The sequence below is a fragment of the Desmodus rotundus genome, chromosome 5 (genome assembly GCF_022682495.2).
Source record: "Desmodus rotundus isolate HL8 chromosome 5, HLdesRot8A.1, whole genome shotgun sequence".
NCBI lineage: Eukaryota > Metazoa > Chordata > Mammalia > Chiroptera > Phyllostomidae > Desmodus > Desmodus rotundus.
In genome coordinates this window covers 92,937,165-92,961,820 of record NC_071391.1, presented here as the reverse complement: position 1 = coordinate 92,961,820, position 24,656 = coordinate 92,937,165, and the positions used below count along the sequence as shown (strand labels likewise).

The following is a 24,656-nucleotide window of genomic DNA, read 5'->3' as shown; positions in this document are numbered from 1 at the left end:
AAGGGGATAAACAACCCTTCATTACCAAGCAGGGAGGAAGGACTGGCTTTTCAATTTCCCTGGTCCACTTGCCCAGACTATGGAGGAAAGGAATAAAACAATAAAAGGGGAGGTAGGCACGTGTGCAATCAAAGCCAAAATAGTGACCACAGAGGCCTATCAGTCTAGTCTGGGAGGGGGATAAATTGGTCAGGGAGTAGACTCATCAAAAGCCTGTGAAAGCTTTGGAAGTTGATTGGTTATTTTGAAAAAGCACCTGGTCCTTTCCAAGACTGAGATAATATAATCCAGTTTAACAAAGCAGCTCTTGCTCTCTCTCTCCTCCTGTCCCTCTCTTTCTTCCTGCCCCCCCTCCCTCTCTGTCTCTTTCCCTCTCTCTCTTTCCCTCTCTCTCCCTCCCTCCCTCTTTTTCTTTCTGCCTTTCTCTCTGGGACATGCACTCACCCCATTCACTTGCACATTCTCTCCATGGTGACCACGCAGGTCCAGCAGCAGTGGGGACTCCAAAGGCAAGCTCCAGGTGAGAGCCTGTGTACAACAGTGCAGCTGGGAACAGTGCTAAGCTACTTGCATGGGGACTGAGAACACTTAGCAACTGCCTGAGGGTTCCAAAGGACGAAGATTTAATATAAAATAGAAGCTCTGGACACTGGCTTTTGCTTTGGCTTTGCTAAAGACACAGTTGAATTTTTCCCCTGGTAGAATGGATGGAGACAGAACATTGGGAACCCAAAGGCAGCCTTCTATTTCTACCCGAATAAATCTTGCCACACCTCATCCTCCCTTGTGGATCCCTGGAATGCTTTCCTTGTGACACCACAAGAACTCTACTTCTACTGGCAACAATATGATGCTGACTTTGTTTTGTAAGCCTCAGAATATTTCTACAAATAACCTCACAGAACTCCTCTGCCTATCACACAGGGTAGGTTCTTAAAGTGCTTGTGAAAGCACTAAAAGGCTTAGTGAAACATCTGACCTCCTGGTATCATGCATCAAAATTTAGTATGAAAATTACCCAAGGAGTTTTAATGATAAGCATACTATTGGGCTGAATTAGAAACATCACCATTATCATTAAAAGATGTCAGTGATATTTTATGGTTCCTGCTCCCCCACCCTCAATATCACTTTGAGTTTAGTAGTAAACATTTACTGAAAGACATCAGACCTAATAGAGGTATTTTTTTAATTTATTTTTTATTGTTATTCAATTACAGTTGTATGCCTTTTTTCCCCTTCCCTCCCCCCACCCCAGATGAACCCACCTCCCTCCCCCACCCCCACCATCCCCCGCGATTTTGTCCATGTGTCCTTTATAATAGTTCCTGCAATCCCCTCTTCTCACTGTCCCCACCTCACTCCCCCCTGGCCACTGCTAGACAGTTCCCCCCCTCAATGTCTCTGGTGGTATTTTGTTTGCTTTTTTCTTTTGTTGATTATGTTCCAGTTAAAGGTGAGATCATATGGTATTTGTCCCTCACCGCCTGGCTTATTTCACTTAGCATAATGCTCTCCAGTTTCATCCATGCTGTTGCAAAGGGTATAAGCTCCTTCTCTCTGCTGTGTAGAATTCCATTGTATAAATATACCATAGTTTTTGGATCCACTCGTTTGCTGATGGGCACTTAGGTTGCTTCCAGTACTTATAGAGGTATTAAAAGAGATAGTTTGCCTGTAGATCACGTTCCTCCAAAGGAACTGTTTGTAAAGAACATTTACGTTATTCCACAGAAGTAAACAAGGGCTGAGGGGGGAGCGGTGTATAACTCACCTAGGTCCAAAAGTATTTTAGAAAGACTGAAAATTTATTCATTTACAGTGTTTTTACTGAGCACCAACTGTATGTCAGGCCCACTGCTCTAGGTGCTTATGATAGAAAAGATTTAGGCAGCAGTGTTTTCTCACAGACACTTGCTGTTTTTTGTTTTTATTTTATTTTTTTAGTGTTAGACATGTGTTGGATCTTTAATGAATATTTTTGAAGTATAACATAATGGTTTCATGTATATGTTTTGATTGAACCCTTACTTTTTCCTCTTCAGACTGAAATATCATAGAATCCAATTATTACATTTTTCCCATTACTATATATTCACACATTTTTAATTACTTTATTGTTGTTCAATTACACTTGTCTGCATTTCCCCCCTACCAATCCCCCCAACCCCAGCCAAACTTAGATTCCTGATTGGATGCTCATGATGCTGTCATAAGACACATCTGTAACTTGATGTCTTACTGAAATGGAGTCTTACATCCTTTTGCTGAACTCATCTGTCCCACTTTTCTTCTCACTTAAAGGCCCAGACATGCTACATCTGGGGCTCTCTCTCCCTCCACTGTCATGTTCATAAACTCCCAGTCTTATTCCCAGTTTAGATGTCAGAGCACCCAGCCAGATGTTTTTGTAGAGTTATTGTCATCTGTTATGGAGGGGTTTCACCCATATACAAATATATGACATTAAGGAATCCACTAGTTCAGGTTAGCCAGATTTCCATAATGCAGACCTGCAGATGGGCATGGGCACTTCATTTTCTAGAGGAAGAAGTGTGAGTGTCTTTTTTGGCACAGAAAGGGCATGTGCTGGGTGGGGAGGCACAGGGTCACTAATGGTTGACACCTACATACCATGTTGATGTAATATGAACTCAAGTTAAAAGTATAACTTTAAAAGAAGACATTTGTTTTCAAAATGTGTTCTACTTAGGGAAAAATGAATTATTGCATTCTCCAGTGGAGACTCTCTGAGCTGAAGACAGTGCAAAGATGGAACTTTCCTCTCTCATTCCCTTCTCTCTAACCTATCTCCAGCTCTAGCCCCTCCCCCCACACTAGGTGTCCTCTGGTTGGGAGACCATGAGAGGGGCTGCTCTGTGGTCACTATGGCAACAGTACATTTGCACCTTCAGTTTTGGGACTCTTGCTTATAGCTCCAACTCTGTACCCAAAATATAAGCAGTAGCATGAGAGCTTCAGGAGAGCATCTGTTTCAAGACCTCCTTCCAGGGTCAAGAACAGTTGTTTGTTTGGGCACAGGATCTTATCTGGAATAAGCAGATACATTTTTAATTTGCAACAAGTTAAGTTAATTTGAAAGTGCACTTTACCTCTAACATCAGCTGGGTGAATTCTTCATTAGTGAGGAAGGAAGGTTTCCAGTCCTGCTGAATATCAGAGATTTTCATTTGTGCTGAGACTTCTGGGAAAACAACAACAGCAACACACACACATACACACAACACACAAATATAAGTTTTTATATTCAAAGGCACCTAGGCAATGGAATTAACGAATGAAGCAAATGATCTATCTATATAATTCTGTATAAACCTCTGTTTAGTTTAAGTAAAGAAGCCAATATAAGGAAATAAGTTACCCTGATTTCCAAGGACTGGAAACTTTGAATGTAATGGGCTTAAAAACACCTCTTAATGTTTTCACACCCCTTTAACGAGCTTTCTGGGAGGAAAGTACCACACCCTCTTCATGGGTGTAGTGCCTGCAGCTAGCAGAAGGCACAGTATCCTTGGATTTCTATATGACAAAGCACATCACCAGCAGTTGAAGTTAGTAGTTGGAATTATCAAGGCACCAGGAACAAAGACTGGCATAGGGGTACATTCTTAAGCCGCTTTTTGTTGTCAAAGTAAAGCAAAGCACTTTGTTTCAAAATTTTAGAAATATTTTAGGCTTGTGGTATATTATGTACAGTGTCTATGCAGAATGTAATTTTTTGGTTTGTTTAGCATTTCCTGGTACTGAAGTATAATGTGCTCTACAAATATATGTTACTTAATTGCTTTTAAAGCCAGGATTTACTCTTCTCAAAACTTTACTTGGTTACTCTAGGGTGTTTCTGTAACTACCGTGTACTGATGATATGATTCCTGTTAGTAAATTCAATAGTCATTTGTCTACACAGGCCTCCTTTAAATACTCTATTTTTGTAGCATTTTTGAAAGTGTTTAGTTTTATTACTGAAATATCTCTGATAAGATTATTAGAGATAACTCATATGCTATATCAGATATACTTGCTTTTCCCTCGGTTTATTGTACATTTTTAAAATTTTTTTCTCACATTTTTTATTTATTTTATTTTTTTGAGGTTTTTGAGTTAACATTTTTTTGATAAGAAATAATAAGATTACCACAATAAGTTTGTAATATACAACAAGAAGCAAAACAAAATTATCCATAATTTTACTAAAAATTGCTAATATATTTAACTAAAATTTAACTAAAATTTTAAAATATTCCTTCTTGTATTTTATTTTTATTTTTTATTTTATTGTTGTTCAAGTACAGTTGTCTGTCTTTCCTCCCCACTACTACCTATATTTTCTTTTTTTTAAATTTTAATTTTTTATTGTTATTCAATTATAGTTGTGTGCCTTTTCTTCCCATCCCTCCACCCCACCCCAACCAAATCCCCCTCCCTCCCCCACCTCCACCCTCCCCCTTGATTTTGTCCATGTGTCCTTTCTCACATTTTTTAAGTTGCTGTTCAAGTACAGTTGTCTCCAATTCCCCACACACCAACCATTCCCACTTCCCACCCTTGATCCTACCTCTCCTTTGGTTTTGTCCATGTGTCCTTTATACATGTTCCTTAAAACCCTTCCCCATTTCCCCCCCATTACCCCCTCCCACCTTCCCTCTGGTTACTGTTAGTTTGTTCTTAATTTCAGTGCCTCTGGATATTTTTTGCTTGCTTGTTTGTTTTGTGGATTAGGTTCCACTTATAGATGAGATCATAGGGTATTTGTCAATCACTGCCTGGCTTACTTCACTTAGCATAATGCTCTCAGGTTCCATCCATGCTGTCGAAAACAGTAGGAGATCCATCTTTCTTTCTGCTGCATAGTATTCCATTGTGTAAATGTACCATAATTTTTTTGATCCATTCATTTAGTGATGGGCACTTAGATTGCTTCCAGAATTTGGCTATTGTAAATTGTGCTGCTATGAGCTGTGGGGTGCATAGGTTCTTTTGGTGGTGCTTCAGGGTTCTTAGGATATATTCCCAGCAGTGGAATTGATAGGTCAAAAGGCAGTTCCCTTTTCTCCGTATCCTCTCCAACATTTATTTGTTGATTTGTTTATGTTGGCCACTCTTTGCCTGGTGTGAGATGGTACCTCATTGTGGTTTTAATTTGCATCTCTCTGATGGCTAGTGATGCTGAGCATCTTTTCATATGTCTCTGGGCCCTCTGTATGTCTTCCTTGGAGAAGTGTCTGTTTAAGTCCTTTGCCCATTTTTTAATTGGGTTGTTTGTCTTCCTGGTGTGCAGGAAGTTCCATGTGAGTTCTTTATATATTTTGGAGATCAGGCCCTTGTCTGAGGTATCATTGGCAAATATGTTTTCCCATACTGTTGGTTGTCTTTTCATTTTAATGCTGTTTTCTTTAGCCATGCAGAAGCTTTTTATTTTGATGAGGTCCCATTTGTTTATTCTTTCCTTTATGTCCCTTGCTTTAGGGGACGTGTCTGTGAGGCTGTTGCTGCGTGGAATGTCTGAGATTTTCCTGCCAATGTTTTCCTCTAGGACTTTTATGGTGTCATGATTTATATTTAAGTCTTTTATCCATCTTGAATTTATTTTTGTGTATGGTGTAAGTTGGTGATCAAGTTTCATTTTTTTGCACGTAGCTGTCCAGATCTCCCAAGCCTCTGTTGAAGAGGCTGTTTTTGCTCCATTTTATGCTTCTGCGTCCTTTGTCAAATATTAATTGACAATAAAGACTTGAGTTTATTTCTGGGCTCTCTGTTCTGTTCCATTGGTCTATGTGCCTTTTTTTATGCCAGTACCAGGGTGTTTTGATGACAGTGGCATTGTAATACAGTTTGATATCAGGTATTGTGATCCCTCCTGCTTTGTTCTTCTTTCTCAAAATTGCTGCAGCTATTTGGGGTCATTTATGGTTTCATAAAATTATTGAAATGTTTGTTCTATATCTGTGAAATATGTCATTGGTACTTTAATAGAGATTGAGTTGAATCTTTAAATTGCTTTGGGTAGTGTGGACATTTTGATGATGTTAATTCTTCCAATTCATGAACATGGTATATGCTTCCATTTATTTTGTCTTCCTTAATTTCTTTCTTCAGTGTTGTGTAGTTTTCTGAGCATAGGTCTTTTACCTCTTTAGTTAGGTTTATTCCTAAGTACTTTATTTTTCTTGTTGGTATAGGTAATGGGATTTCCCCCCTGATTTCTATTTCTGATATTTCATTGTTGGGGTACAAAAAAGTCTTTAATTTCTGAATGTTGACTTTGTATCCCACCATTTTGCCAGATTCATTTATTAGGTTAAGTCTTTTTTTGGTGGAGTCTGTAGGGTTTTCTATGTGCACTATAATGTCATCTGCAAACAATAACAATTTTGCTTCCTCCTTTCCAATTTGGATGCCCTTTATTTCTTTTTCTTGCCTAATCACTGTGGATAGGACTTCCAATACTACAATGAATAGAAGTGGTGAGAGCAGACCCACTTGTCTTGTTCCTGATCTTAGTAGGAAAGCTTTTAAGTTTTCCTGTTCATTATGATGTTGGCTGTAGGTTTCTTGAATATGGCCTTTATGATGTTGAGATATACTCCCTCTACTCCCACTTTGCTGAGTGTTTTATCATAAATGGGTGCTGTACCTTATCATATGCTTTTTTTTGCATCTATTGATATGGTCATGTGATTTTTGTTTTTCCTTTTGTTTATGTGATATATTACATTTATTGATTTGCAAATATTGTATCATCCTTGCATCCCTGGAATGAATCCCACTTGATCATGGTGTATGATCTTTTTAATGTACTGCTGTATGTGGTTTTCCAATATTTTGTTGAGTATTTTAGCATGCATGTTCTTCAGTGATATTGGCCTGTAGTTTTCTTTTTTTTGTTGTGTCTTTATCTGGTTTTGGAATTAGGATGATGCTGGCTTCATAAAAAGAGTTTGGGAGTCTTCCCTTTTCTTGGATTTTTTTGAATAATCTCTGAAAAATATGGGTTAGCTCCTCCTTAAATGTTTTGTAAAATTCTCCTGTGAAACCACCCAGTCCAGGTCTTTTGTGTGCCAAGAGTTTATTTTACTGCTTTGATTTTGTCATCTGTCATTTGTCTGTTCAGGTTTTCTGCTTCTTCATTCAGTTTTGGAAGATTATATTTTTCTAGAAATTTGCTCATTTTACCCAGATTTTCAAATTTTCACATGTAGTTGTTCATAGTGATTTCTTACAATCCTGTGTATATCTGTGGTATCAGTTGTAATCTCTCCTCTTTCATTTCTGATTTTATTTATTTGGGTCTTCTCTTTTTGTCTTGATGAGTCTGCTTAAAGGCTTATTGATTTTGTTTATCTTTTCAAAGCATCAGCTCCTGGATTTATTGATCCTTCATATTGTTCTTTTAGTCTCTATGTCATTTAATTCTGCCCTGATCTTGGTTATTTGCTTCCTTCTACTTTCTCTGGGCTTTGTTTGTTGTTGTTCCTACATTCTTGTAGATGTAGGGCTAGGTTGTTTCTTTGAAATGTTCCTATCATTTTAGTTAGGTCTGTATCACTATGAACTTCCCTCTCACGAGTGCCTTTGCTTTGTCCCATATATTTTGGACTGTTGTGTGTGCATTTTTATTTGTTTCCAGAAACTTTGTGATTCTTCCTTGATCTCATTCTTAACCCAATCATTGTTTAATAGCATGCTATTCAATCTCCGTGACTTTGAATGTTTTTTATTTTTTTCCTTGAGGTTATTTTCTAGTTTCAGTCCCTTGTGGTCAGAGAAAATGCTTGATATTATTTCAATTTTCTTGAATTTGTTGAGTCTTGTTTTATGTCCCACCATGTGGTCTATCTTTGAAAATGTGCCATGTGCATTTGAAAAGAATGTGTATTTTTCTTCTTTGGGATGAAAGTTTATATATCAGTTAAATCCATTTGATATCCTTGATGATATTTTTTGCACGATCTGTCCATTTTTTTCAATTTTAATGTTTTATTGTTATTCATTTCCAGTTGTGTGCCTTTTCTCCCCATCCCTCCACCCCACCCCAGCTGAACCCACCTCCCTCCCCCATCTCTACCCTCCCCCTTGATTTTGTCCATGTGTCCTTTATAGTAGCTCCTCTAAACGCCTCTCCTCACTATCCCCTCCCCATTCCACCCTGACCACTGTTAGATTGTTCTTAACTTCAATGTCTCTGGTTATATTTTGTTTCCTTTTTTCTTCTATTTATTATGTTCCAGTTAAAGGTGAGATCATATGGTATTTGTCCCTCACTGTCTGGCTTATTTCACTTAGCATAATGGTCTCCAGTTCCATCCATGCTGTTGCAAAGGGTATAAGCTCCTTCTTTCTCACTGCTGCATAGAATTCCATTGTGTAAATATACCATAGTTTTTTGATCCACTCATTTGCTGATGGGCACTTAGGTTGCTTCCAGTACTTGGCTATTGTAAATTGTGCTGCTATGAACATTGGGGTGCACAGGTTCTTTTGGATTGGTGTTTCAGGGTTCTTAGGGTATAATCCCAGCAGCGGAATTGCTGGGTCAAAGGGCAGTTCCATTTTTAGTTTTCTAAGGAAATTCCATACTGTTTTCCACAGTGGCCTCTCCAGTCTACATTCCCACCAACAATGTACTATGGTTCCCTTTTCTCCACATCCTCTCCAACATTTGTTTGTGGATTTGTTTATGTTGTCCACTCTGACTGGTGTGAGATGGTGCCTCCTTGTGGTTTTAATTTGCATCTCTCTGATGGCTAGTGATGCTGAGGATCTTTTCATGTGTCTCTGGGAGCTCTGTATGTCTTCCTTGGAGAAGTGTCTGTTCAAGTCCTTTGCCCATTTTTTAATTGGGTTGTTTGTCTTCCTGGTGTGCAGGAAGTTCCATGTGAGTTCTTTATATATTTTGGAGATCAGGCCCTTGTCTGAGGTATCATTGGCAAATATGTTTTCCCATACTGTTGGTTGTCCTTTCATTTTAATGCTATTTTCTTTAGCCATGCAGAAGCTTTTTATTTTGATGAGGTCCCATTTGTTTTTTCTTTCCTTTATGTCCCTTGCTTTAGGGCATGTGTCTGTGAGGATGTTGCTGCGTGGAATGTATGAGATTTTCCTGCCAATGTTTTCCTCTAGGGCTTTTATGGTGTTACAACTTATATTTAAGTCTCTTACCCATCTTGAGTTTATTTTTGTGTATGGTGTAAGTTGGTGATAAGTTTCATTTTTTTGCACATTGGTGTCCAGATCTCCCAACCCCATCTGTTGAAGAGGCTGTTTTTGCTCCATTTTATGCTCCTGCCCCCTTTGTCAAATATTAATTGACCATAAAGACTTGGGTTTATTTCTGGGCTCTTTGTTCTGTTCCATTGGTCTATGTGCCTGTTTTTATGCCAGTACCAGGCTGTTTTGATTACAGTGGCCTTGTAATACAGTTTGATATCAGGTATTGTGATCCCTCCTGCTTTCTTCTTCTTTCTCAAAACTGCTGCAGCTATTTGGGGTCGTTTATGGTTCCATATGAATTTCTGAAATGTTTGTTCTATATCTGTGAAATATGTCATGGGTACTTTAATAGGGATTGCTTTGAATCTATAAATTGCTTTGGGTAGTATGGCCATTTTGATGATGTTAATTCTTCGAATCCATGAGCATGGTACATGCTTCCATTTGTTTGTGTCTTCATTAATTTTTTTCTTCAGTGTTGTGTAGTTTTCTGAGTAGAGGTCTTTAAGATCTATCCATTTTTGACAGTGGTGTGTTAAAATCCCTTAGTAAGTGTATTATTGTCTATATCTCCCTTGAAGTCATGCAAGATTTTCCTTATGTATTTGTGTGCTCCTATGTTGGGTGCACATATGTTTATAATGTTTATGTCTTCTTGATGGAATCTTTCCTTGAGTATTATGAAGTATCCTTCTGTGTCTGTTTTTATGGACTGTTTTTGAAGTCTATTTTGTCTGATATAAATATTGCCACCCCTGTTTGTTTTCCTTTCCCTTTACTTGGAATATTTTCTTCCAATTCTTCACTTTCAGCCTGTGTAGGTCTTTTGTTTTGAGGTGGGTTTCTTGTAGGCAGCATATATGTGGGTCATGTTTTGATATCTACTCAGGTACCCTATGTCTTTTGATTGGAACACTTAATCCATTTACATTTTAGGTTATTATTAATAGGTAATTATTAATTTCCTCTCCTTTGTTCCTGTATTCCTCTCTCTCTTGCTCTTTTTGTTCCTCTTCTTAAAGCAGTCCCTTTAGCATTTCTTGTAGTGCTGATTTTGTGGAGGTGTATTCTTTCAGCCTACATTCGTCTGAGAAAGGCCTTATATCAACTGTCATTTTAATTGAGAGCCTTGTTGGGTAGAGTAGTCTTGGTTGCAGGCCTTCACTCTTCATTACTTGGAATATTTCTTGCCATTCCCTTCTGGCTTGTAGTGTTTCTGTTGAGAGATCAGCTGCTAGCCCCATCAGCATTCCCTGATATGTTACTTCCTGTTTCTCCCTTGCTGCTTTTAAGATTCTCTCTTTGAGAAAGAAGGAGCTTATACTCTTTGAGATAGCATGGATGGAACTGGAGAGCATTATGCTAAGTGAAATAAGCCAGACGGTGAGGGACAAATACCATATGATCTCACCTTTAACTGGAACCTAATCAACAAAAGAAAAAAGCAAACAAAATATAACCAGAGACATTGAAATTAAGAACAATGTAATAATAGCCAGAGTGGAGTGGGGAGGGGACAGTGGGGAGAGGGGTTTAGAGGAGCTACTATAAAGGACACATGGACAAAATCAAGGGGCAGGGTGGAGGTGGGGGCGGAGGTGGGTTTGGTTGGGGTGGGGTGGAGGGGTGTGGAGAAAATGCAGACAACTGTAATTGAATAGCAATAAAAATTAAAAATAAAGACACCAACAATTTAAAAAAAAAGGATTCTCTCTTTGTCTTTAGAACTTGGCATTTTAATTATGATGTGTCTTGGAGTAGGCCTCTTTGGGTTCATCTTGAGTGGGACCCTCTGTGCTTTTCCGTCTTGCATGGCTTTCCCCATCTCCAGATTTGGGAAGTTTTCTGTCATTATTTTTTTCAAACATGGTTTCTATCCCTTGCTCCTTTTTTTCTCCTCCTGGTGTTCCTATGATTCGAATGTTATTTTTGTTTCATGTTGTCTTGCAGTTCCCTGAAGCTATTTTCATATTTTTTGAGTCCTTTTTTGTGTAGCTGCTCTACCTGGGTATTTCTTTCTACTTTGTCTTCCAGCTCACTGATTCAGTCCTCTCTTTCATTCAGCCTGGTTGTAATTCCTTCTAGTGTATTTTTTATTTCAGATATTGTATTCTCCATTTCCTCCTCATTTTTGTTTGTACTTTCTATTTCCTTTTTCTTACCGTTGTAGTTCCCACTCAGTTCCTAGTGGTTGTCACAGAGTTCCCTGAGCATCTTTATAACTATTCCTTTGAATTCTGTATTGGATAGTTTGCTTGCCTCCATTTCATTTAGTCCTTTTACTGGGGAGTCTTCCATTCCTTTTGATTGTCAGTTCTTTTTTTGTCTCCCCATTTTAGGTGACTCTTTTTGTTTGTTTCTGTGATTCCTGATGCTCTGCTTTGCCAGCTGTCTTTGTAGGGTGAACTTCTGTGGGACTCAGTGGTGCGGTCTCTTTCATCTCCTTGTCTGGATGCTCTAGGGTTACTCTTTCTTCTGGTTGTGTGGGCTCTCTTGTTGTACTTGGGCTTTACCTGTTGGTGGCTCCTTTGTCTGTGGGATTTCCCCTCCCGCAGGATTACTGGTATTCACAACTCCCACCTTGTCTTATATGCATCTGTTTTTATGCATTCTCTGCCAGCCACCTTTGGCTTCTGAACTTCATATCAGCTTGGATTCTGTTGACTGTTCACACTGTTCTTTGGAAGATCAGCTACATGTCCCAGTTGGGTTCATGAGCAAGTGGGTTCAGCTCCCACCTACCTCACCTCTCTCATCCCCTTGTAAAATTGTTTTGACCATTAAGATCAAACTGTAGATTAACTGTCAAAGAGAGGAATCTTTCTGGAAGTGTAAATTTGATTTAGGTGGAGGTTCATTCAACTTAATGGAAAAGGAAAATGAAAGACTATTTCTTTTACACAGGTAACTTTTAGATCATTCAGTGTGGTCGGATACTTTCTAAACAACAGCATCACAATGTAAAAGCAGATATTTCATTCACTTTTTATTTGAACAATTTGATTATAATCCTTACAAGTTAAGGCTCAGTACATAGCATAATATGTCTCAAAGCAAGCATGTAAAGTGTTTTAAAGGGAAGAAAAATATTAAATAGGAAATAAAATTCAGTACCATCATGTCTCCACTGGCATTTGGTGTGACCAATATCATAGGCTGTAGGTGACAGGGCAGGTTTACCAAAGAGGTGTGGTCACACTGGGTTCTAACAAGGGAAAAAAAACCACCTGGGAGCTATTATTCAGGAAAACAATGCAATTAACAGTTGAACCCCAAAATTCTATAAAGTGTTAAGTTATAGCTGTGCCCTAGTGTACTCACCTCCTGACTGATCCTGGTATGCACCAACAAGGAGCAGTATCTTTGGGCTGTATGTGGTCAAAGAAAAGTCTGGGAAATGGTGCAAAAACAATCTTCTGTTCTGGGTGAATATTACCCTGCCAACAGAGATATTACCCCTTTGTAGCTTTCTCCACCACACTGCCATCCACTGAGGTGAACATACTGAAGTGGCATAAATGAGGATTGGTAGATGATGCTGGGAGAAAATGACATTAAATCAGCTTGTGATTCACACAGAAAAAGGGGAATGTGCAGGTCAGCCTGGCCTTGTAAGAAGTAACATTAGATGGACATGGATAAGGATGTCCAATATTCCTATTTACATAATTTAGGGATTTCTCTCATATAGATAATGATGACACAACATTTTTCTACAGACAAACATGGTCAAATTCTCATTTTGATTTGAATTACTTCAAAGGGAATGAGCATGCATTACAGGATCAAGATTTATCTCCTGAGCTGAGAAAATTGGGATGCTTAAAAAATTAGTAAGAAAGGGGTTAAATAATTATAACAAATGCCTGGACCCAATCATCTTTCCTTACTTATCATGTAGCTTCCCTTCAGCATGAGGGCAGAAAGCATATCTAAATCCACAGTTCTTAACCCTTGCTCCATCCTTGAATCACCCAGGGATCTTTAAAAATATAAATGCTTGGGCCTTATCCAGGGGTGCACTGGTAAAGGCTTCCCATGTCTGGAACAGAAAGCCCTGATTCGAAGTGTTTGCCCATTTTGTAGTGTAAATAATCCCACAGTGGCTGATTTCATGCTGTCAACTGGCTTTCAAAACTCCTGGAAATTTAATGATCATCTTTTACAAGCTGGTTTGAGTTGGCTCCCACCACTGTGGTTACACCCCTAAAAAGTCTGATTATTGACCTGTGATTTTTTACCCAGCTATACTTTAAAAAGATCCTCATGTAAGTCTGCTGGGCAGCAAGCTTGAGAACCAGTAATCTAAATGGCCACCCGAATGAACAGCTATAGAGTAGCTATGATACAAATATCTGTAAGATCCCCATAAATCACCTCATGAGGAGAAGTAGTATGGTATAGTGTTCAAAACATGGGCTCTGGTATAGACTGCCTGGTCCTTTTCCAGTTGTCTGCACCATCTCCGTGCCTTTGTTGCCTCATCTGTGAAATGACACTAACTCAAAGAGAGTGTGAATCTCAGATGGATGTACCTTAGTATGATGTCTGCCTGGCTCATGAGAGCTGACCCTAGGATTCTATACCTTGTTGCATAGGCCTGTGGAGTTCATGTCCATTTGGGTCATCAGTAAAGTTACAGTCTGTTTTGTTTTTTGCTTTAATCTAAATTTTGGTCCAATCACTGTATTTCTCCATAAAATCTGCCATAGGGTTTCTGATTTCTTTTGAATATGAAATCACAGAGGATGAGTGAGATGCTGGGGTGCACAGGACTGTACAGAGTAGGCCTCAGTCTTAGCAAAAAGGCAAGACAGAGACAGGAACTCCTGGTGTTAGGAGGCTGCATTTCTGCTGACTGATCCTTTCTAGGTCCTAGATGTAACAATTCTGTAATTCCACATCCAACAGAGCCCAGAATAAATGTCACACTAATGAACTTGATCTTAGCTGTCCTATTTAATAGCTGTTCTGCTTTTCAGTGGCACTGACCTAGTTTGAGTAATTTGTAGAAAATATCTTGGTAATCAAACTCACCTGATATTTCACTTGGCTAAATCATTAATTTGGAAATATAACCATTCTGATTAAATTATTGGGGCCATCTAATACTGCTGTGACACCATGTTCCAATACTGCCTGACTGCTCTTCCTTGACTTTTAACAAAAAGCAGTGAACATATTCTTTACTTTCCCTGGGAGGTTTTGGAAAATATAAGGAGGAGGGATACACACTCACACACACACACATCATTATTGTCATAATAGGTATATACAATTATTAAAGAAATAATAAGAATAACAAATATAATGAAACTTTTTAGAAATATATTTTATTGATTATTGTATTACAGTTGTTCCATTTTTTCTCCCCTTTATCCCTCTTTGCCCTGTTCTCCCCCTCCCACCATCATTCCCGCAACTTAGTTCATGTCCATGGATCATACATATAAGTTATTTGGCTTCTCCATTTCCCATACTATTCTTAACCTTCCCCTGTCTATTTTGTACCTACCATTTATCCTTCTTATTCCCTGTACTTTGTCCCCCATTCTCCCCACTCACTCTCCCCACTGATAACCCTTCATGTGATCTCTACTTGTGTGAATCTGTTCCTGTTCCAGTTGTTTGCTCAGTTTGTTTTTTTAGGTTCCGTTGTTGATAGTTGTGAGTTTGTTGTCATTTTACTGTTTGAATTTTTTATCTTCTTTTCCTTAGATAAGTCCCTTTAACATTTCATAGAATAAGGGCTTGGTGATGATGAACTCCTTTAACTTGACCTTATCTGGGAAGCACTTTATCTTCCCTTCCATTCTAAATGATAGCTTTGCAGGATAGAGTAATCTTGGATGTAGGTCCTTGCCTTTCACCGGCTTCAAATACTTCTTTCTAGCCCCTTCTTGCCTGTATTGTTCTTTTGAGAAATCAGCTGATAGTCTTATGGGAACTCCTTTGTAGGTAACTGTGTCCAAGAGAAAACTCTTGCTGCTTTAAAGATTCTCTCCTTATCTTTAATCTTAGCTAATGTAATTATGATGTGCCTTGTTGTGTGCTTCCTTGGGTCGACCTTTTTTGGGGACTCTCTGAGCTTCCTGGACTTTCTGGAAGTCCATTTCCTTTCCCAGGCTAGGGAAGTTCTCCTTCATTATGTTTTCAAATAGGATTTCGATTTCTTGGTCTTCCTCCTCTCCTTCTGGCACCCCTATGATTCAGATGTTGGAACGTTTAAAGTTGTCTGGGGGGTCCCTAAACCTCACCTCATTTTTTTGAATTCTTGTTTCTTCATTCTGTTCTGGTTGAATGTTTATTTCTTCCTTCTGCTCCAAACTGTTGATTTTGAGTCCCAGTTTCCGTCCCTTCACTGTTGGTTCCCTGTATATTTTCCTCTATTTCACTTTTCATAGCCTTCACTTTTTCCTCTATTTTGTGACCATAGTCAACCATTTCTGTGAGCATCCTGATTACCAGTGTTTTGAACTCTGCATCTGATAGGTTGGCTATCTCTTCGTCCCTTAGTTGAATTTTTTTTCTGGAGCTTTCATCTGTTCTTTCATTTGGGCTGTATTTTTTTTTTTTTCTTGGCATGCCTGTTATGTAGTAAGGAGCAGAGCCTTAGGTATTCGCCAGGGAAGGGCAACCCAGGTCACTGTGTTGTGGCACTGTATGTGGGGCAGGGGTCTGAGAGGGAACAATGCCTCTTGCTCAGCTCTCTGCCAGCTTTCAGTCACTTCCTCCTCTGCCCATAAGCAAATTGGGCCCTTCTGGTGCTCATCCCTGGGTGAGTGGTTTTGTGTACATTCTAGGACCCTGTGGGTCTCTCCAATGAACTCTCCTGTGAGGCTGGGAGTTTCTCCTGCCTCCTCAACCCCCACAGATATTTTCAGTCAGAGATTTTTAGGCTTTGTTTCCCCACACTGGAAGCCTGGGTTGTGTGGTCTGTCTTGCTCCCCAGTTGTTCCTCCTGGTTTTTCTGCAGGCAGGTGTGGGACCACCCACTCCAGCAGGCACTGCCTTTGCCTATGCCCCTCCACCCCGGCTGCCCATCTCCCCCCTCCTTCCAGTCTGGATGAATGTTTCTTCTTTAACTTCTTGGTTGTTGGACTTCCATACAGTTTGATTTTCTGGCAGTTCTGGTTATATTTTGTTTTTAAATTTGCTGCTGTCCTTCTTTAGGTTGTGTGAGGAGGCAAAATGTATTTACCTATGCCTCCATCTTGGCCCAAAGACCCATGTAATGAAACTTTATAATGTCCCAGGTATGCCCTCCTTCACGATATCATCTTGTCTAGGAATATGCTCACTGGAAGAGAAACATCATCATAAGCACAGAAGAATTGTAGTTATCTCCTCAATAATCTTCCATTTCTGATTTGATTATGTATGGCTTCATGGTTAAAGAAAAAATAATTCTGCTCTTGATATTTAATATCTACTGAACCCTCTTAACTATTCTCAAATATTTTGTACTGTATATAGGTAAATGCATGGGCCATCAGTGCTACCAGGGAGAAGAGTTTAAAGTAGAGTAAAAGGGAGAGAGGATGAGTTGGGAATGTCATAAATTCAAGGGTGGATTCAAGCAGTAAATTTATTTAATGGAATACTCTATTATATACTTACCAATGGAAATGAACTACCTATAGCACCAGAAGAACACATATTAATCTCACAAACATCAAGTTTATACATATAATTCCACCTGAATGAAATCCCAACAGGCAAAGCCAATCTCTGGTATTAGAAATCAAAATAGATATGACCTTTAAGGGAAAACAGAGATAGAAGGTAAAAAGGGGTATCTATTGGGAAAGCTTCTTTTTCTTGACCTGCGTGTTGGCTTCCCAGTTGTGTTCTCTTTGTGATAACTCATTCAACTGTACAGTTATGATATGTGTACTCTCTGTACATAAATAAAGTGTTAAGAAGTTTTTTTTTAAAAAATAGCTCTCTGGGAAAACTGAATAGCCCCATGCAAAAAACTGAATTTTGATACCCTATCTCATTCCATATATAAAAATTAACTCAAAATGGATCAAATATCTAAATTCTCAACCTATAGCTTGTATCGAAACACTTAATCTTTAGCTTAAAACTGTAAAACTCTTAGAAGGGAACATAAATGTAAATCTCCATGACCTTAAATTAGCTGTGATTTCTAAGGCACAGGTAACAACCAACAGCAAAAAGATAAAGTGGACTAACCAGATTTGAAAAGTTCGTATGTCCAGAGGGCCCAGAGACATATGAAAAGATGCTCAGCATCACTAGCCATCAGAGAGATGCAAATTAAAACCACAAGGAGGTACCATCTCACACCAGTCAGAGTGGCCAACATAAACAAATCCACAAACAAATGTTGGAGAGGATGCGGAGAAAAGGGAACCCTAGTTCCCTGTTGGTGGGAATGCAGACTGGTGAGGCCACTGTGGAAAGCAATATGGAATTTCCTCAGAAAACTAAAAATGGAACTGCCCTTTGACCCAGCAATTCCGCTGCTGGGATTATACCCTAAGAACCCTGAAACACCAATCCAAAAGAACCTGTGCACCCCAATGTTCCTAGCAGCACAATTGACAATAGCCAAGTACTGGAAGCAACTTAAGTGCCCATCAGCAAATGAGTGGATCCAAAAACTATGGTACATTTACACAATGGAATTCTACACAGCAGAGAGAAAGAAGGAGCTTATGCCCTTTGCAACAGCATGGATGGAACTGGAGAGCATTATGTTAAGTGAAATAAGCCAGATGGTGAGGGACAAATACCATATGATCTCACCTTTAACTGGAACATAATCAACAAAAGAAAAAAGCAAGCAAAATATAACCAGAGACATTGAAGTTAAGAACAATCAAACAATAGCGGGGGGGGGCAGTGGGAAGAGGGGATTACAGGAACTACTATGAAGGACACATGGACAAAACCAAGGGGGAGGGTGGAGGTGGGGGAGGGAGGTGGGTTCAGCTGGGGAGGGGTGGAGGGATGGGGAGAAAAGGCATACAACTGTAATTGAATAACAATAAAAATTAAAAAAAACAGAGAGAAAAGTTCGTATGTCTGAGGACACAAGTAAGAAAGTAAGAATACAACCCACAGAATGGGGGAAAATATTTGTAAATCACATATCTAATAAGCATCTAGTATTTAGAATATATGGAGAGCATTATGCTAAGTGAAATAAGCTAGACGGTGAGGGATAAATACCCTATGATCTCACCTTTAACTGGAACATAATCAACAATAGAAAAAGCAAACAAAATATAACCAGAGACATTGAAGTTAAGAACAATCTAACAATAGCCAGAGGGGAGTGGGGAGGGGACATTGAGGAGAGGCGATTACAGGAACTACTATAAAGGACACATGGACAAAATCAAGGGGGAGGGTGGAGGTGGGGGAGGGAGGTGGGTTCAGCTGGGGTGGGGTGGAGGGATGGGGAGAAAGGGCATACAAGTGTTATTGAATAACAATACAAAATTTAAAAAATACAAAAAAAATAAGAGAAAAACTCTTACAACCCAACAACAGAAAGATAAACAATTCAATTTAAAAATGGCAACAAATTTCAACAGGCATTTCTGTAAACAAGATATATAAATAGCCAATGATCACAGGAAAAGCTCCACATTATTAATCATTAGGGAGATGCAAATCAAAGCCACAATGAGATATCACTTCATATCAACTAGGAAGATTACAATAAACACACACATGCATATCCACGGATGACCAGACAATAACCAGTGTTGGTGAGGATATGAACAAATTATAACACTCATACATTACCACTGGGAATGTAAAACTGGGCAGCCACTTTGAAAAACAGCTTCTTTTTTTTTTAATAATATATTTTATTATGCTATTAGTTGTCCCATTTTCCCCCCTCTATTCCCCTCCACCCTGCACACCCCCTCCCACCCACACCTAAAACAAAAACAAAAGCAAACTAAGGAAACAACTAGAACAGGAAAGAAGCACAGAAATGGAGATCACATGGAGGGTTATCAGCAGGGGAGTGGGAGGGGGAGAGAGGGGGGAAAGGTACAGAGAATAAGTAGCATAAATGGTAGGTAGAAAATAGACAGGGGGAGGTTAAGAATAGTATAGGAAATGTAGAAGCCAAAGAATTTATCTGTATGACCCATGGACATGAACTAAAGGGGGGGGGATGTGGGTGGAAAAACAGCTTCTTAGTTCTCAAAAAGTTAAACATTGAGTTGCAATTTTACCCAGCAATTGCACTCCTAAGTATATATCCAAAAGAACTGAAAACATATATCCAAACAAAAACTTATATGTGCATGTTCATTGCAACATTATTAATAACAGCCAGAAAGTGGAAACAACCCAAATATCCATCAACTGATAAGTGGATAAGAGAAATTTAGTATATCAATACAACAGATATTTTTGGCTATAAAATAGAATGAAATACAGAAATTTGCCAAAATATGGATGCTAAGTAAAATAAGCCAGAAACAAAACACTGCATACTGTATGATTCCATTATTTATGAAGTGCCCAGAATAGGCAAACCTATAGAGACAGAAAGTAGATCAATTATTTTCAGGATTTGGAGGGAGGGAACATGGGAAGTATATATTAATAAGCATGGGGTTTCTTTTTGGGATAATAAAATTGGATAGTATTGATGGTTGTACAATCCTGTGAATATACTAAAAATCACTCAATTATAAACTTCAACATGGTAAATTTTATGGTATGTGAGTTATGTCAATCAAAATGAATTTGATAAGTGAATTAATGATTTTCAATTTTTTCATAGTTGAGCATTGAAGGTCAGATTGTTTAGGAAGGGTGACAGAGGTGGTCGGAGAATTGGCACAGTATGATCCAGTGGGTAATGAATATAGGTACTGCATTTCTGTAGGGCTAGCTCAAAAATGTTTGTTAATCAAGATGCTTCCACTGTGAATACCATTCCACTGGGCTAGGTACAACCTGTGAGGTTGTTCTGGATTCTCTCCTCCAGCTAATAAAGTAATTGGGAGGTGAGTGTCTTCTCCCAAACCTGCTGGAGATGGGCTCTTATAGAGGGCATTGTGCTTTGGACAGAGGGAGCCTATGACTGATGAGATTGGGCTTTGCTGGGCAGAGAGAACTGAGCAGAAAGCCCAGCATGATGAAGTCACCACAAATGAAAGGGCAGGAATGAGAAAAAAACAAAGAGAGGCATAGCTTTTACCATTGTGTTTCTGCAGAAAACTGATGACCTTTCCCAGCACGGTGGTTTTGTCCATTTTCCGTGTGTTTCCAGGGAGCATGGAGCTAAGCTCTTTGATGAGAACATTGAACTGGTCTCGACGCTTCTTCTCAGACTTGTTCCGAGAAGCTCTGCAAACACAAAACACACATATTACTGGAAAATTCTGCTTCATAAAGATTCTCTTATGAAATAGAGGTACTTTCTATCAGTGCATGTTTTGTTGTGATCATCTGATCAAGACTCTTTCAGGGAAAGTAACATTTGCCATAATTCAGAGCTGAAAAAGGAGACAGAAAAATGTTTTGCTAAACTCTTAGCTATAAAGAGAGACAGGCTTAATAAGTAAGTTCTGACTCAGATGCAAAAATCGTATAGATTAGTTGTTGCCAGGTGTTGCTCACTCTGACTTCACAGAGCTTTGACCTTCAGAGAACAAGCAACATGCTATTTAAAAGCTGCTGTCCAGAGGCTTTCTCTCAGATAGTCCTTCCTTAGCCTCAAACAATGTTCCCCAACTCAGAGCACCTAGCCTTTGGCACCAAGTTATGGAGGTTAGCCAGGGTCCTGAGTGTTCAGCAGAGAACCAGTGCCACCCAGGGCATATATCCTGGTCACTGTCCCAGAATTCGTTATCCTGTCCAGGAGATGAAGCATACCCCACATGAAACCATCTGCAAGTCATGCCCAACCCAGGGCCAATGTATGTATGACAGGTGCTGCTCATGGCTGTCATGCTGATAAAGAGTGGCTTAAACAATGACACAGAAGAACCTTAAATGCATATTACCAAGTGGAAGAAGCCAATTGGGTAAGGCTACATAGTGCATGATTCCAACTGTATGACATTCTGGAAAAGAACTGTTGAGACAGTAAAAAGATCAGTGGCTGTCAGGAGTTGAGGTAGTGATGGATGAATAGGCAGAGCACAGAGGATTCTTTAGGGTAGTGAAACTACATGCTGTGTCACTATAATGATGGCAAACTGTCATTACACATATGTCCAAGCCCATAGAATGTAAAACACCAAAGCGAACTTTCATATAAACCATGGACTTTGGCTGATTATGATGTGTCATCCACTGTAGGTTTATCAATTATAGCAAATGTACCACTTTGGTGGTCGGTGTTGATAATGGGGAGTCTGTAGGGACAGGGGGTATATTGGAAATCTCTGAGATATTTCTGTGAGCCTAAAATTGCTCTAAAAATAAGGTTTATTAAAAAATTAACAGATAACACTGCACACCTACACAGAGATCCTGCAGCTGTTCAGGTGAGGGGAGGGGAACTCTCTAAGAAATAGTAGGATTCCTGGAAACTTATGGAAGAAGTCATGGCTAAAGGGACACACAATGCAGGAAGCCTGCCCTCACCGGAGAAGTCTGGGAAGCAGGGCCACTCTAGAGGCCTCAACACTTAATTATACATCACAGGCCAGGGGCTGGCTCTCAGCTCCACAGGACAGGTCCTTCATCAAGGTTTACCTTCAAAGGTGACATAGGTCTGGGAAAGCTGACCTACCTCTCCCAAATTCACCCAAGACTGAATGTTTTGAAAGTCAACTCACTGGGAGAGCAGGGACCATGCTGCAAGTCCTATCAAACATGGTCAACCTGCTGCTCTGACTCCCTGGGGCCTGGGATCAAGGTGTCTGGGGGAGCTGATCACTTTTTGTTCTCATCAGAGGGATTCACCTTGCTTGGGGTAGGTGTCAACATCAACAGGTGTCAGTATCAGGTGAAGATTCTGCTTCCCCAAACAACCCTTGGAAATATAGGGACACATCACAAATGCCCTTTCCTTGATGGCATGGTGGCCATAACGACTCTGTTTGCCTGTGACTAATAACACACAGCCTGTCTTTATGTCGACACACTCACTTATAAGCCATCTTATGCTTATAGTTCAGTTTGTGCTGTTTTCTGATATTTGAGGCAATTCTTCAAAGCTCACCTGAAGTGGCCACCCATACCTACAGGTTTCTTCCTTTTCCTTACTTTCCTCTCATTATTGTCCTTGTGTTTTGGGGAGGACCTGAAATTCTTAAGGGGTTTGTACAAAGGCCTCATTACTACCTGAGTACTGTCTTCATGTATGCCTTCTCAGTAACACACTTACTGGAGATGCAGAAGTAAGATGCTGTTCATCCTTTCACTGGTCCAGGGTAAAAAGCATAGTGTTCAAGCACATGGGAGAGAAGAAAGAAACCTTTTAACTTTCTGAGTGGTTGTCTATGCATTATAAATAATTTTTGGCCTAGATTTTAAAGAATGTCATGCAACTCCTTAGCCAAAAAAAGCACTGTTCCTGTCCTACTTTGTCCATTATAAATTATTTGTGAGCTGACAACATCCAGTTCATTATTATTCTGTATTCTTCTTCAATGGCTGTAATGACAATGAACATGGCTCATGTCATAATGACAGGAACACAAGCTTGCTTCCATCAGCTTCTGCCTAGGACACATGATGGTGCCACTGGAAACTGGTTACTATCAGCTGGATCCACAGCTCTGAGGCAGGAAAAAGAAAACAAACCTCGAGGGACCTTATTTCTAGTGAAGTCTGCTGAGTAGGCCCCAACACTGGGATGACAAGTTGAAAGACACTTAAGCAATCAGCCTTTGTGTTTGTTTATTCCTTTAAGGCATTATTTATATTCAATAAAATTTATCCATTTTAAGAGTAGAGGTTGATGAATTTTGGTAACTGTGAAACCACGACCAAAACCCACATATAAAGCAGTTCCTTTACCCTTAAAATGTTTTCTCCTACTTCTTGTTGGTGACCTCTCTTTGATGACAGCCACGGAAAACCACTGATCTGCTGTCACTTCAGTTTTGCCTTTTTTTAGAATTTCATATAAATGGAAGCAGAAAGTCCATTGACTTTCATTTAGCATAAAGCTTTTGAGATTTATCCATGTTGTTATATATACTAATATTCCATTATTTTTAAATGCCAACTAGATCCCACTGGGATGTTTCCAGTTTGGGGTATGTTATGTACCATTTAAGTACGTATGTTGTCATTCCCATTTCACAGATAAAGCTGAGGCACTGAGGGGTGTGCAGTTTGCTGACATCACATGACTAGGAAGTGATGGAGCAGGCCGGCTAGAGTGCTCATGCTGTGAAGCATTGCTTTCTCTCCCCTCCTTTTGCAGCTCCCTTTAAAACCACTGTTATGTGACTATTGAACTAAGAGTGATGAATTCTGGCTGCTTAAGTTTATAGCACAGAAGTTAAGTACACTGCAGAAAAATGGCAGGCATGTTAACAAGACAATAATATTTGTGCTCAGGGAAGAATACTGCAGAAAATCAACAAAAACACCCACTACCTCAAGAACTATTACATAAGGTGCTAACACAAGTTAGGCAAGAATCTTAAACAAATTGCCAAAGGATTTCATAAAGATCAACAATGTAAGGTGGTCAGGGATGCCTGCAGGGAGGGGCTGCATTCAAGCTGGCCTTGACAGGTGGCCAGCACTGAGCAGGGAGGACAGCCCTAAGAATGCTGAGTGGTTGAGTTTGACAGGAAACCGGGAACCTGTGGGAAGGATTGGAAGGACTGGTTTCACTTTTCTCCCTTCCTGAGCCACACTCTTCGCTGTTGTTCAGCCTCCAGTCCAGTTCCTCTGGGTCCTTCTGCTCCCCACTAGGCCTTTAGTTCACCAGTTGTGCTGTCCTTGAGTTGCACCAATTATGGGCAACTCACACTCCCCCTTCTTTGCTGTCTTAGATGCTAGGGGCTCTGGGTGCTGCTATGGGGTAGTTCAGCCCCCTACTGGGTGGAGTCTTTCTGGGGAATGCAGTCTTCCCTAATCCTGTAGCTCCCCTCTGCTGGGTGTTCTGCCTTAGTCCTAGAGAGCCAGTAGAGCCTGCAGGGATCTATGCGCAGGGGCTAGGTAGGAGTTGTTCAGAACTGGTGCTTTTAGGTGTGGTCCCTGGCAGCAGCCAGGCCCTTGATCAGCCAATCTGCAGCTTTGGGACTGAGTCCCGCGGCTGGCTGGCCTGCTGCCTTGGGCCTGTGCTTGGGGCAGCTAGCCTCTGCTCCAGGTGCGCACTCACCGGAGGTTTCAGGTGTGGGTGCCCTGCCGGGGTCTCAGGTGTGGGTGGCCAGCTGGGGTTTCAGTTGTGGACCCCTAGTCCGCTAATCGGGGTGCATGCAACCGGGCTTCAGGTGAGCGCTGGG

At 40.0% G+C, this 24,656-nt stretch overlaps 1 protein-coding gene across 1 annotated transcript in view; it reads right to left on the bottom strand.

The window, feature by feature from the left end:
• NPAS2 (neuronal PAS domain protein 2) overlaps nucleotides 1–24,656 on the bottom strand; it is a 172,473-nt gene that overhangs the window by 61,606 nt on the left and 86,211 nt on the right. The window contains 3 exon segments of the mRNA XM_045204750.2: nucleotides 3,114–3,205; nucleotides 20,438–20,586; nucleotides 22,577–22,612. Of these exon segments, the coding sequence (XP_045060685.2) occupies nucleotides 3,114–3,205; nucleotides 20,438–20,586; nucleotides 22,577–22,612 (277 nt within the window).